The sequence below is a fragment of the Hyla sarda genome, chromosome 3 (assembly GCF_029499605.1).
Source record: "Hyla sarda isolate aHylSar1 chromosome 3, aHylSar1.hap1, whole genome shotgun sequence".
In the NCBI taxonomy this organism is placed as follows: Eukaryota; Metazoa; Chordata; class Amphibia; order Anura; family Hylidae; genus Hyla; species Hyla sarda.
In genome coordinates, this window is record NC_079191.1 from 432348776 (window position 1) to 432363650 (window position 14875).

At 41.2% G+C, this 14875-nt stretch overlaps 1 protein-coding gene across 16 annotated transcripts in view; it reads left to right on the plus strand.

The window, feature by feature from the left end:
• The window catches only part of XDH (xanthine dehydrogenase), a 181965-nt gene that overhangs the window by 122468 nt on the left and 44622 nt on the right, over nt 1-14875 (plus strand). For all 16 annotated transcript variants that reach the window (XM_056568517.1, XM_056568518.1, XM_056568530.1 and 13 more), the window contains 12 exons: nt 322-408; nt 688-829; nt 1948-2040; nt 2250-2401; nt 2829-2922; nt 3656-3765; nt 4381-4565; nt 7443-7617; nt 10350-10442; nt 13332-13501; nt 14130-14253; nt 14440-14559. In XM_056568517.1, coding sequence (XP_056424492.1) covers nt 322-408; nt 688-829; nt 1948-2040; nt 2250-2401; nt 2829-2922; nt 3656-3765; nt 4381-4565; nt 7443-7617; nt 10350-10442; nt 13332-13501; nt 14130-14253; nt 14440-14559 — 1545 coding nt within the window. The remainder of the gene's footprint in view (nt 1-321; nt 409-687; nt 830-1947; nt 2041-2249; nt 2402-2828; nt 2923-3655; nt 3766-4380; nt 4566-7442; nt 7618-10349; nt 10443-13331; nt 13502-14129; nt 14254-14439; nt 14560-14875) is intronic.

The following is a 14875-nucleotide window of genomic DNA, read 5'->3' on the forward strand; positions in this document are numbered from 1 at the left end:
TATAGAGTGCCCTAATAACAGTGCCCAGACAGCCAACAGTGCTATAGAGTGCCCTAATAACAGGGCTATAGAGTGCCCTAATAACAGTGCTATAGAGTGCCCTAATAACAGTGCCCAGACAGCCAACAGTGCTATAGAGTGCCCTAATAACAGGGCTATAGAGTGCCCTAACAACAGGGCTATAGAGTGCCCTAATAACAGGGCTATAGAGTGCCCTAATAAAAGTGCTATAGAGTGCCCTAATAACCTTGCCATATTAATGCGTGATGCTCTGTAGATATCTATCTGCTGCTCCTAAATCATATCTTGTATTTCTTCTAGGCTCCGGCATCTTCAGTTTTGTTTGACTCATCGGACTTCAGACCCTTGGATCCAACGCAGGAACCGATCTTTCCTCCAGAGTTACTGGTAGGTGCCGCACAATTTGTGCTTCATACCAAAATATGTCTCACCAGCAGGGGGCATTGTAGAGAACAAATAAAGATTTTCATGGGCACCATCATTAATATTTACTGTGTATCAGTGGTCTCCAAACTGTGGACCTCCAGCTGTTGCAAAACTACAACTCCCAGCATGCCCACGACTGTCCGGGCATGCTGGGAGTTGTAGTTTTGCAACAGCTGTAGGTCCACAGTTTGATGACCACTGTTGTATATTATATGTGTAAGATGTTTTAATGTTTTAAAGCTGTACAGGAACGCTCCCCGAAAACAGATGGTGTATAGAGGGGAAGGTGTCACCTGGTATCAGCCGTCCAACCTCAAAGAACTACTGGATCTGAAGGCTCAATATCCTACAGCCAAACTGGTGGTGGGGAACACGGAAGTGGGTGAGGAATGAGGATACGTATTATATATGAATAGCAGAATAGTGAGTGCAGCTCTGGAGTATAATACAGGATATAACTCAGGATCAGTACAGGATAAGTAATGTATGTACACAGTGACCTCACCAGCAGAATAGTGAGTGCAGCTCTGGAGTATAATACAGGATATAACTCAGGATCAGTACAGGATAAGTAATGTAATGTATGTGCACAGTGACCTCACCAGCAGAATAGTGAGTACAGCTCTGGAGTATAATACAGGATATAACTCAGGATCAGTACAGGATAAGTAATGTAATGTATGTACACAGTGACCTCACCAGCAGAATAGTGAGTACAGCTCTGGAGTATAATACAGGATATAACTCAGGATCAGTACAGGATAAGTAATGTAATGTATGTACACAGTGACCTCACCAGCAGAATAGTGAGTACAGCTCTGGAGTATAATACAAGTTATAACTCAGGATCAGTACAGGATAAGTAATGTAATGTATGTACACAGTGACCTCACCAGCAGAATAGTGAGTACAGCTCTGGGGTATAATAAAGGATATAACTCAGGATCAGTACAGGATAAGTAATGTAATGTATGTACACAGTGATCTCACCAGCAGAATAGTGAGTACAGCTCTGGGGTATAATAAAGGATATAACTCAGGATCAGTACAGGATAAGTAATGTAATGTATGTACACAGTGACCTCACCAGCAGAATAGTGAGTACAGCTCTGGAGTATAATACAGGATATAACTCAGGATCAGTACAGGATAAGTAATGTAATGTATGTACACAGTGACCTCACCAGCAGAATAGTGAGTACAGCTCTGGAGTATAATACAAGTTATAACTCAGGATCAGTACAGGATAAGTAATGTAATGTATGTACACAGTGACCTCACCAGCAGAATAGTGAGTGCAGCTCTGGAGTATAATACAGGATATAACTCAGGATCAGTAAAGAACAGGTAAGATAAGGTAACGTGTTTACAAAGTGACTCATATCTATATATAGTGTAAAATATGGGCATGTACCCTATAAGCTGTCAGTGGGTTGGGCAGGGCCCCAGGGATGGATGTGTGTTTTTTGATGAAGACATTTCCTTGTTGTTACTTTCCAGGAATTGAAATAAAATTTAAGAACCTGTTGTACCCGGTGATCATCGCCCCGAGTGGGATTGCAGAATTGAATGCCGTTGTTCACACTGAAGAAGGTAAGATCAGGACGGACCCCTCAGCTTAACCTATATCAGTGTTTTCCAACCAGTGTGTCTCCAGCTGTTGCAAAACTACAACTCCCAGCATGCCCGGACAGCCTTTGGCTGTCCGGGCATGCTGGGAGTTGTAGTTTTGCAACAGCTGGAGGCATATTGGTTGGGAAACACTGCTCTTTATCATTACGTAACATTATGGTCGATTGTAGGGATCCGTTTTGGAGCCGCTTGCACTTTGGCTACACTTGGCGACATCCTACAGAAAGCTGTGTCCGATCTCCCCCCGTACAGGACTGAAGTGTTCCAAGCTGTTCTGGAGCAGCTGAGATGGTTTGCAGGACAGCAGATCCGTAATGTGGCTGTAAGGAAGGCTCCTTATATCTAATATATATATGTATATGGCACCAATATGGGCCGCAACACTGTATACAGTCAACGCTAGGCAGATAGTATGTGCAGCTCCCACAATGCACCATGTTGTATACTGCACTAGGCTGACAGCTGTATATGCAAAACCAATGATGGGCTTCTCCGAAATTTTGATGTATCTATGTATTAGGGGTCCCAATGCAAAATTAGGACCCCTAAAATCACACGCCATGTATAGTACTAATCTCTTCTATGACTTCTGCACATCCTATAGCCTATACCCAGTATGTACATATTTGTGCGCTAATACCATGTCTATAAATGCTGGCCTAGAATAGTTCACAAACTACAGACATAAGCGAATGGACTTTAGCAGCCCCAGGCTTTAGTTTATAAATATTTATGATGGTTTCTTCCAGGCTATTGGTGGAAATATCATGACGGCCAGTCCGATATCTGACCTAAACCCGGTCTTCATGGCAAGCGGTAGCAAATTGGTCATCGCCTCTCAAGGTAACGAAACCCGATCTACTATTTATGGGCGGCAATGTAGTTCAGCGGGACCAAAGCCTTATTGAAATCAATGAGTAATTACATATAATATACAATGCATTTGAAAAGTTTTCCGACTGTCAGGGCACATTGGGAGTTGTAGTTTTGCAACAGCTGGAGGGCCGTATGTTGCAGGCTACTACATTAGGCAATTCTCAGACTGTGACTAAGAGTGTGATATACCTGAAACCCGTCAGTGAGCAAGCCAGGTTTCTATCATCCGAGTCATTGGCAATGCTCAGACTATGACTAACAGTGATATACCTGAAACCCGTCAGTGGGAAAGCCAGGTCTCTATCATCCCAGTCATTGGCAATGCTCAGACTATGACTAAGAATGTGATATACCTGAAACCTGTCAGTGGGCAAGCCAGGTCTCTTTCATCCCAGTCATTGGCAATGCTCAGACTAAGAGTGTGATATATATGAAACCCGTCAGTGGGCAAGCCAGGTCACTATCATCCAAGTCATTGGCAATGCTCAGACTATGACTAAGAGTGTGATGTACCTGAAACCCGTCAGTGGGCAAGCCAGGTCTCTATCATCCCAGTCATTGGCAATGCTCAGACTATGACTAAGAGGGATATTCCTGAAACCCGTCAGTGGGCAAGGCAGGTCTCTATCATCCCCGTAAGCCAGAAGTAAATGTTCAGATCCTTCCGCTCTTAATCCACCATCCATAACTTGATTTACAGAGGAGCAAAGGACCGTCCAGATGGATGAGAATTTCTTCACCGGATACAGAAAGACAATCTTAAATCCTCACGAAATTCTCCTGTCTGTTGAGATTCCTTACTCCCAAAAGGTAATGAACGTGAATTTAGATAATTCTCTACGGCTGTACGTTCACAGTGTGAGGCAGCTCCTCCCATCTGCATGTCACATGGTCGGTTGAGCATTGTGGGTAAAAGCAGTCAGGTCTGAGCTACTTTCTACAAAAATAGTGCCACCCTCTGTCCTCAGGTTGAGTGTGGTATTATATCCTAGCTCCATTCACTTGAAAGGGGTAGTCCGGGTTTATACATCTTATCCACTCTCCGGCATTCTGCGCCGTGTTTAGCCTCCGAGACCGGGACATGACGTCATGGCCACGCCCCTAGTGAAGTCATGCCACACCCCTCCATTCATGTCCATGGGAGGGGGCGTGACAGCTGTCACGCACCCTCCCATAGACATGAATGGAGGGGGCGTGGCCGTGACGCCACGTCCCCATCTCAGAGGCAGCGCCCTGCACAGAATGCCCGGGACAGCACCGAGATCGTGGATAGGGGATAAGATTTATGAACCCGAAATACCCCTCAGCAACTGAGCTGCAATACCACATACAACCTGAGGACAGGGGTGGTGCTGAAATTGAGGCATAATGATTGAGCTTTATTTCTATAGATCTGCAGGGACATTTGACTTTTGATGTTTCCAGGGGGAATATTTCTCCGCCTACAAACAGGCGTCGCGGCGGGAGGATGATATCGCCATCGTCACCAGTGGCATGAAGGTAGTTTTCCAGCCTGACAGTCGTGTGGTAGACACCATCAAGCTCAGCTATGGAGGCATGGCCCCCGTCACCGTCATGGCAAAGGACACGTGTGCCGCATTAGTTGGGAGGTAACACTCGCTGATTGGTTAACATGGGGTCTGGATTTTTAATAGGGAGATGACGTTATTGAGTCTTTCTATATATGACCAAAAAGAGCATTATAACTGTACAATAGAAAATGATCTTCTCTAGTCACACCCCAAGCCTTCAAAATCTGTTAATACGGTTCCCTAATATACGGGTCCAAGCCGCTAGAACAGTGTTTCCCAATCCCAACTCCTAGCATGCCTGGACATATTATTTCTCTGCCAAATGTCTAGGAGATGGGGCCGAGCTGCTCAAGTGCCACAGCCAAAGGCTGTGCGGGCATGTTGGGAGTTGTAGTTTTGCAAGATCTGGAGGCACACTGTTTGGGAAATACAGCTCTGAGCATTGCTGTTGGTCTCCCATGCACTGCCCAGACCGTGATACCTGCTGCTTAGCATTCTGGGAGTTGTAGTTTGGCAACAGCTGGAGGCACACTGGTTGGGAAACACTGCGCTGTAGTTTATTACACATCTCGGAAATCAGGCAGGGAGGATTGCACAAATGATCGCTGGATGTTGTCATGATAGGAGTTGTAGTTTTTTTTTTTTTCAACAGCTGGAAATCCAAGTTGTTAGGGGAGTCGTAGTTTGCAACAGGCTTGAGAGTCACAGGTTATTAGGGTATAATGGGAATTGTAGTTTAGCAAAAGCTAGACATCTGCAAGATGCAAGTGCATGATGGGAGTTGTAGTTTGTCAAAGGGTGGGGAGTCATAGGTTGTAAGGGCATAATGGGATTTATAATTTTACAACAGCTGGAAAATCTCAAGTTATTAGGGTATGATGGGAGTTGTAGTTTACAACAGATGGAAAACCACAGGTTATTGGGGCATGATGGGAGTTGTAATTTTGCAGAAGCTGGAAAACCACACGTTTTTGTGGCATGATGGGAGTTGTAGTTTTGCAACAGATGGAGAGTCACAGGTTGTTAGGGCATATTGAGAGTGGTAGTTTTGCAACCACTAGAAAACCTCAAGTTGTTATGGCATGATGGGAGTTGTAGTTAGCAACAGGCTGAAAAACCATGAGTTGTTAGGGAACAATGGGAGTTGTAGTTTTGCAACAGCTGGAAAACCACAAGTTGTTATGCATGATGAGAGTTGTAGTTTGCAACAGGCTTGAAAACCACAATACGTTAGGGCATGATGGGAGTAGTGATGTAGCGAACATAAAATTTTCGGTTCACGAACGGCGAACGCGAACTTCCGCAAATGTTCGCGAACCGGGCGAACCGCCATTGACTTCAATGGGCAGGCGAATTTTAAAACCCACAGGGACTCTTTCTGGCCACAATAGTGATTTAAAAGTTGTTTCAAGGGGACTAACACCTGGACTGTGGCGTGCCGGAGCGGGATCCATGGCAAAAGTCCCATGGAAAATACATAGATGATGCAGAGTCTGGTTTTAATCCATAAAGGGCATAAATCACCTAAGATTCCTAAATTGTTTGGAATAACGTGCTTTAGCCCCCTTTAGACAGCACATAGAGCCCCCCTTTAGGCATCACATAGTTAGATCCCCCTTTAGGCAGCACATAGATTTGCCCATATTAGGCAGCACATAGTTAGAACCCCCCTTTAGGCAGCACAGTTAGAGCCCCCCTTTAGGCAGCACATAGAGCCCCCTTTAGGCAGCACATAGAGCCCCGCTTTAGGCATCACATAGTTAGATCCCCCTTTAGGCAGCACATAGATTTGCCCATATTAGGCAGCACATAGTTAGAACCCCCCTTTAGGCAGAACATAGTTAGAGCCTCCCTTTAGGCAGCACATAGAGCCCCCTTTAGGCAGCACATAGTTAGATCCCCCCTTTAGGCAGCACATAGTTAGATCCCCCCTTTAGGCAGCACATAGATTCCCCCATGTTAGGCAGCACATAGTTAGAGCCCCCCTTTAGGCAGCACATAGAGCCCCCTTTAGGCAGCACATAGAGCCCCATTTAGGCAGCACATAGATTCCCCCATATTAGGCAGCACATATTTAGATCCCCCTTTAGGCAGCACATAGATTCCCCCATATTAGTCAGCACATAGTTAAAGCCCCCCTTTAGGCAGCACTGGTTTTATTTCACAGCCAAAAAAGGTATTTTTAATTCTTTTTATTTGAACAACTGTCACACCAAATGTGATTTGCACTAGTGTGATAATGAGCAAAAAAGGTTGCAAGCAGAGTTCCCCTTTTAAGCAGAGGTCCCCAACCAGGGTGCCTCCAGCAGTTGCAAGACACACGGACTAAACTTATAGCCCTTTTAATACTGTAGTTAGTTGCTTGAAGGAACTTAAGTTTTACACTGGAGTGCCCCTTTTAACCAGCGGTCCCCTCCCAACCAGGGTGCCTCCAGCTGTTGCAAGACACACGGACTGATATTTGAGCACTAAAAAGGGCTTTTTTGGGTGCTGTCCTTAAAGCAGATGTTAGACTAGTGCTTTAGGAGTAAACTGGACCCTGAATACACCACCTTTTTTAATTTCTTTTCTGTCTGACCACAGTGCTCTCTGCTGACACCTCTGTCCATTTTAGGAACTGTCCAGAGTAGGAGAAAATCCCCATAGCAAACCTCTCCTGCTCTGGACAGTTCCTGAAATGGACAGAGGTGTCAGCAGAGAGCACTGTGATCAGACAGAAAAGAAATTCAAAAAGAAAATTACTTCCTGTGAAGCATACAGAAGCCTATAAGTACTGGAAGGATTAAGATTTTTTAATAGAAGTTATTTACAAATCTGTTTTCCAGTGGAGTAAAAGAAAATGTATTGGAACTGCAGTTTTACCTTTGGCCACTAGATGTCAGTACAACACCCTTGTTGTTCGGAGGGATTCTGCTGTTGTTTCCCCCCCATTGATCCCTTTTCCTCTCCGCACAGAGAATGGGACGAGCTCTTACTGCAGGATGTTTGCCGGAGTCTGGCCAAGGAGATGTCGCTTTCCCCCGGCGCTCCGGGAGGAATGATCGAATTCCGTCAGACGCTCACTCTCAGCTTCTTCTTCAAGTTTTATCTCACCATCCTCAAGAAACTGGAAACAGATTTACCTGGAAATGTAAGACAATTCTTGTCATGTTCAGGATCCTGATCGGTTCCCTAATATACATAACGTGACGGAGCAGGAGAAAATCCGTACCAAATTATGCAGATTTATAATAGATTTATATATTTATTTATTTATAATAAAAATTCTTTAGGGGTATCTTTTCATTTGCGCAGTTCTTCACTTTAGAAAATTGCGCATGCGGCATAATAAATCGATAGATTTCTAAAAGGATGTGCAAATTGACTGTGAAATCCGGTAATGCACTGTTTCCAGTGCAGTGGACATTATTTATTATGTGCGCCTTTTTTTCTGCAAAAGGCGCATAAAAAGACGCATCTGTCTAAAAAAAAAAAAAATTAATTCCACGTTAAATAATCAATGAATGAATTAAATAAAAAAAAGAATAATGAATTAAATAAATAATCAATGAATGAATTAAATTAATAAAAAAAGAATAATGAATTAAATAAATAATCAATGAATGAATAATGAATTAAATAAAAAATCAATGAACGAATGAATGAAATAAATAAATAACAAATGAATAATTAAATAAATAATCAATGAATGAATTAAATAAAAAAAGAATAATGAATTAAATAAATAATCAATGAATGAATTAAATTAATAAAACATGAATAATGAATTAAATAATCAATGAATGAATTAAATTAATAAAATGAATAATGAATTAAATAAATAATCAATGAACGAATTAAATAAATAAAAAATGAATAATTAATTAAATAATCAATGAATTAAATAAATAAAAAATGAATAATTAATTAAATAAATTATCAATGAATGAATTAAATAAAAAAATGAATAATGAATTCAATAAATAATCAATGAATGAATTAAATAAATTAATAAAAAATCAATAATTAAATAATCAATGAATGAATTAAATAAATAAATAAAAAATCAATAATTAAATAAATAATCATTGAATGAATTAAATAAATAAATAAAAAATCAATAATTAAATAAATAATCAATGAATGAATTAAATAAATAAAGTTCATAGCCTTAAATTTAGCGCACCCTACCCAGTGCATCTGATAACTACGTCCCCTGGAAGCATAGAACAAGAAAAATTACAATATAAAAATAATGCAAAACGAGATGAGCAAAATAAAGTCAGTAAGCAAAATAAAAAATACACTGCACACACAGGGCCGCATTTACTAAGAGTGGAGTGTAGTTTCCTTTGTGGGTTTTGGTTTCTGATTTTTGTTTTTCCATGGTATTTACTATTGTATCCTGTATTTGGCGATTTTTCCAACATTTTGCTCTTTTTTTACACATGTTCTGAGCTGTCGGGTTTTCCAGAGCTCAAATCTACTACATGTTATATAAGAACATTAGTAAATTTGTAGGTTTCTTTTGAAAATTTTGTTTTTTTTGGAGACACGCCCTTTGTAGGGTTTTCTGAGTAAGGGTACATTCCCACACGGCGTATTTGCTGCGTATTTGCTGCTGCGTATTTTATTTTCTCTGTTGAAGTCAATGGGTAGGAAAATATGCAGCACCAAATACGCAGCAAAATACGCAGCAAAATACGCCGTGTGGGAACGTACCCTAAAGGGGAGAGTTAGTAGGGATTTTTGGATCTTTTGTCAGAAATTCTGTCACATGACACATGCGACACAAAAAAAACCTTCAAAACCTACTCGGAAAAGTCTTAGTAAATGATCCCCACAATTTTCCTAGTTGATCCACAGATTCAAAGATTTTCCACAGCAAATTCCTTAAAGGGGTACTCTGGTGGAATTATTATTATTATTATTTTTTTAAATCAACTGGTGCCAGAAAGTTAAATAGATTTAAAAATTACTTCTATTAAAGAATCTTAATCCAGTACTTATCAGCTGCTGTTATGATCCACAGGAAGTTCTTTTCTCTTTGAATTTCCTTTTTGTCTGACCACAGTGCTCTCTGCTGACATCATGACCACAGTGCTCTCTGCTGACACCTCTGTCCATTTTAGGAACTGTCCAGAGTTGGAGAAAATCCCCATAGAAAATCCTATCCTGCTCTGGACAGTTCCTAAAATGGACAGAGGTGTCAGCATAGAGCACTGTGGTCAGGCAGAAAGGAAATTCAAAAAGAAAAGAACTGTGGATCATAACAGCAGTCGATAAGTACTGGAAGGATTAAGATTTTTTTTTATAGAAGTCATTTATAAATCTGTTTAACTTTCTGTCTCCAGTTGATATTTAAAAAAAAAAAAAAAAAAAAAAAACAATGATTTCCAGTGGAGTACCCCTTTAAATGCTTAAATTTGGTCTGGACAGTTCTCCTACTTTTTCAGTTAAAAGGGTTGTCCAGAAATAGCAAAACAACCAATTTCTTCAAAAAACAATGCCACCCCTGTCTTCAGGTTGTGTGTGGTATTACAACTTGGCTCCAATTACTTCAATGGAACTGTGCTGCAATACAACACACAACCTGAAGGACAAGGGTGGCGCTGTTTGTGAAATAAATCAGCTCTGTTTTTCAAATCCTGGAGAACAGGGAAACCTGTTTGAGGCGACCACACAAAATTTGCACAAAAAAAGTGATTTTTTTCAGGTCAGTGTTTCCCAACCAGGGTGCCTCCAGCTGTTGCAAAACTACAACTCTCAGCATACTCGGACAGCCGTTGGCTGTCCGAGCATGCTGGGAGTTGTAGTTTTGCAACAGTTGGGGTAATGCTGGTTGGGAATTACTGTTAAAATATTTCATTTATTTTTCTGTAGAATGATTTTCATGAGTCATCAGTCCTTCCGGAATATGAGAGCGCCACCCAGCTGTTTCATAAGCCCCCTACTTCTGGTGTGCAGCTCTTTCAGGTAAGTCACTCTGGTATACTCGGCTTAACTTGCTTGTTTTTTTTTTTTTTTTTACATTATCCTACTTTTTCTCAATACATTTAATGAGGATTGACCTTGCAGAAGACACAGGAGCCACCCTGATAGTTTTATGGACATACTTATCAACATTTGATTTCATAGGGGGTGTTTGTAGTGTCCCTTTTCATGCAAATATAATTCAATACAAAAATAAACTAAAGTGCAAAAAGAAGCAAACTAGCAGGTAATGAAATATAGATGCATCTTTTATGTATAGGTAGCATTAAAGGGGTACTCCGGTGGAAAACGTGTTTTTTTGTCTTTTCTTTTTTTTAATGATCAACTGGTGTCAGAAAGTTAAACAGATTTGCAAATTACTTCTATTAAAAAATCTTAATCCTTCCAGTACTTATTAGCTGCTGAATTGTACAGAGGAAATTCTTTTCTTTTTGGAACACAGAGCTCTCTGCTGGCATCATGACCACAGTGCTATCTGCTGACATCTCTGTCCATTTTAGGAACTGTCCAGAGCAGCATATGTTTTCTATGGGGATTTTCTCCTATTCTGGACAGTTCTTAAAATGGAAAGAGGTGTCAGCAGAGAGCACTGTGGTCATGATGTCAGTAGAGAGCCCTGTGTTCCAAAAAGAAAACCATTTCCTCTGTAGTATTCAGCAGCTAATAAGTACTGGAAGGATTAAGATTTTTAATAGAAGTAATTTACAAAGATTCCAAACTAAGTTTTTTTTTTACAAGTATCATGAAGCTTCCCACAATCCACATATCACCGGTCACATATTTGCAGATATTTACTTGTGTTTGGGTTGTGCTGATGCTTGTAGTACTACTTTACTTTGGTAACGTTTCTCCCTTGTGGTATGTGTTAGACTCAGAGGATAGGTCTACCCCGGGTATATGAACCCTCTAGACATAGCCTGGCTTGTTTTTGCATTAAAGGGATACTCCGGTGGAAATTAGTTTTTTTTAAATGAACTGGTGCCAGAAAGTTAAACAGATTTGTAAATTACTTCTATTAAAAAATCTTTATCCTTCCAGTACTTTTTAGTAGCTGTATGCTACAGAGGAAATGCTTATCTTTTTGAATTTCATTTTTGTCTTGTCCACAGTGCTCTCTGCTGACACCAGATGCCCGTTTCAGGAACTGCCCAGAGCAGGAGAAAATCCTCATAGCAAATCTATGCTGCTCTGGACAGTTCCTGACACGGACAGAGGTGTCAGCAGAGAGCACTGTGGACAAGACAAAAAAGAAATTCAAAAAGCAAAGAATTTCCCCTGTAGCATACAGCTGCTAAGAAGTACTGGAAGGACAAAGATTTTTTTTAATAGAAGTAATTTACAAATTTGTTTAACTTTCTGTCACCAGTTTATTTAAAAAAAAAAAAAAAAAAAGTTTTCCACCGGAGTACCCTTTAAACTTGGGATAGTAACTTTGTTGCTAAATTTTCACTTGGGCGTGTAAGTAGTACACTGCACTAGCCTAAGTCCAGTTTAAACTGAGCAAGCAATTTATTGGCTAATTTCCACAGGAATAAACCCACCTAGTACTTCATTGCAATCAGGTCCACAGAATTTGTCTCTCCTCCTGAATGCTACCTCTTCTTGTACCTCTATAGCGGGACACGCAAGGCAGTATACCTTAAAGGGGTACTCCACTGGAAAACTTTTTCTTTTAAATCAACTGGTTTGTAAAGCAGTTGATTTGTAAATTACTTCTATTAAAAAAAATCCCAATCCTTCCAGTACATATCAGCTGCTGTATAATATACAGGAAGTTCTTTTCTTTTTAAATTTCCTTTCTGCCTGACCATAAGTGATCTCTGCTGACAGTTCCTGACATGGACAGAAGTGTCAGTAGAGAGCACTTTTGGTCAGACAGAAAAGAAATCCAAAAAGAAAGGGACTTCCTGTGTATTATACAGCAGCTGATAGGTACTGGAAGGATTGGGATTTTTTAATAGAAGTAATTTACAAATCTGTTTAACTTTCTGGCACCAGTTGATTTAAAAGAAAATGTTTTCCAATGGCATCCCCCTTTAAAGGGGTACTCCGCTGTAAAACATTTTTTTTTAAATCAACTGTTGCCAGAAAGTTATTCAGATTTGTAAATTACTTCTATGTAAAAATCTCAATCCTTCCAGTACTTATCAGCTGCTGTATACTACAGAGGAAGTTGGGTCTTTTTTTCCAATCTTACCACAGTGCTCTCTGCTGACACCTCTGTCCATGCCAGGAACTGTCCAGAGTAGGAGAAAATCCCTAATAGGCAACCTCTCCTGGTCCTGACAGTTCCTGACATGGACAGACTCTGGAGCATACAGCAGCTGATACTGCTGGAAGGATTAAGATATTAAGTACTGGAAGGATTAAGATATTTACATAGAAGTCATTTACTAATCTGTATAACTTTCTGGCATGTTAATAAAAAAAAAAAAAAAATGTTTTCCACCGGAGTACCCCTTTAACTAAAACAGTGTTAGAGATGACGGCAAACTCTCTCATATAGGAGCTGAAGAGAATTTTCTCACCTTGGAGTCCTAGCTCACACTCTGATTAGAGTTTGGGTTTTGTACTCCCTATCCTGGGAAATAAATAATGACTAATAATGAATGTAATTCAGAGAAACACAGACAATACATTTGTAATGTAATAAGCACAGAGATTTAGGCCTCAGCATTTTAGAGAAAGACCACAGCCACCCAAACTGAGTTCAGAGTAGCATCTGGCACTTCTCCACTGGGCCACCAAATAATATATCCTTTATATCCCCTGTGTCGGGTGTAGCAGACCAAAAATAAAAATGTGGAAAATGCATAACAATTACACAAAACAATGTAACACATTCAGAATATTTCTATATCTGCTTTACAGGAAGTCCCAGCTGGTCAGAACCCAGAAGACTTTGTCGGCCGCCCGATCATGCACTTGGCAGCCATGAAGCAGGCCACCGGAGAAGCCGTGTATTGCGATGATATCCCCCACTATGAGAATGAGCTGTATTTAGCCTTAGTTACCAGCACCAAGGCTCACGCTAAAATAGTGTAAGTGGATGAGTTCTGGGGGATGCAGACCATAGAGTAGCCTTATAATGGAGCCCCCAACTCATGTTGGTCCTATCATTCTTCCTAAGGGGGTTATGAACTTGAAGAAGACACAGAAGCCATCCTGATGGTTATATGGACATACTTACCAACATTCATTTGATTTCGGAGGGGGTGTTTTCTGTGTCCCGTTTCATGAAAATGTAATGCAAATTAGCTTAACACCCCTAGCTTAACACCCTTCTGTTTTGCAGCCAGTCACTTGACAGTCCCATTAAAGTCTGGGCTATTAGAATGTATGCAAAATACAGTAAAGACTTGGGGGGGGGGGGGGCTTCAATAGGAATAGGGTGCATTAAACTGCAACTGAAGGGGAACCCACAGAAAGAGGGGGTTCAAGTGATCCTTATTCATTTGTCGTACATCAGTGCTTCCCAAAAAGTGTGACTCCAGCTGGTGCAAAACTACAACTCCTAGCATGCCCGGACAGCCGTTGGCTGTCCGGGCATGCTGGGAGTTGTAGATTTGCAACAGTTAGAGGCGCAATGGTTGGGAAACACTTAAATCAAGGACTTTGCGGGTCTCCATGGGGCTGCTGATCTTGCATGTCATGTATGTTTCTCTGCAGATCCATTGATAGTTCCGGGGCTGAAGATGTTCCAGGATTCGTTTGTTTCCTTTCCGCTAAAGATATTCCTGGAAGCAACGTTACTGGGGTCAGAAGTGATGAGCAGATATTCGCGGAAGATACGGTAAGTGCAGTCAGGGGTCCGCCTATGAGCTGACATGGAGCACCAACCATAAGGGACCGTTTAACTATGGCACATAACAGGATACCACGGTAGGGGCAGAAGCTATTGCACCCAAGTGCCTTGCGTCATGGTATCTTCCCATGTTGCCTGCCCTGTGTGTGACCATATCTGACTTGTACCTTGCAGGTGACATGTGTTGGACAGGTGATCGGTGCTGTGGTCGCAGACACTCAGGAACACGCACAATGTGCCGCAAAGTCGGTGAAGGTCACGTATGAGGAGCTGGAGCCCATTATTACAATCCAGGTACATGGAGGTGAAGTTATCCATTAAAGGATTTAGTCACCTTGTGTTTGGTGCTGTAGGGTGGTAATGGGTCAACTCTTCCTTGAGGTCTGGTGTGGGTCAGCGTTGGGTCACCTCTAATGTTGCTACTGGTTTAGGATGGTGAAGGAGCTCATTGTGTTATACATGGTGGTCAATGGCAGAAAGGGCTGGGCTTCCACAGGTTAGGGATATATCATAAAATTATTTCCTTCTGAAGCTGCCACTAGGGGGAGCTCTGTGTTACCTGATTCGTGCAGCTTCTGTACAAAGACTATAAACTCAGTCTTATGGACAA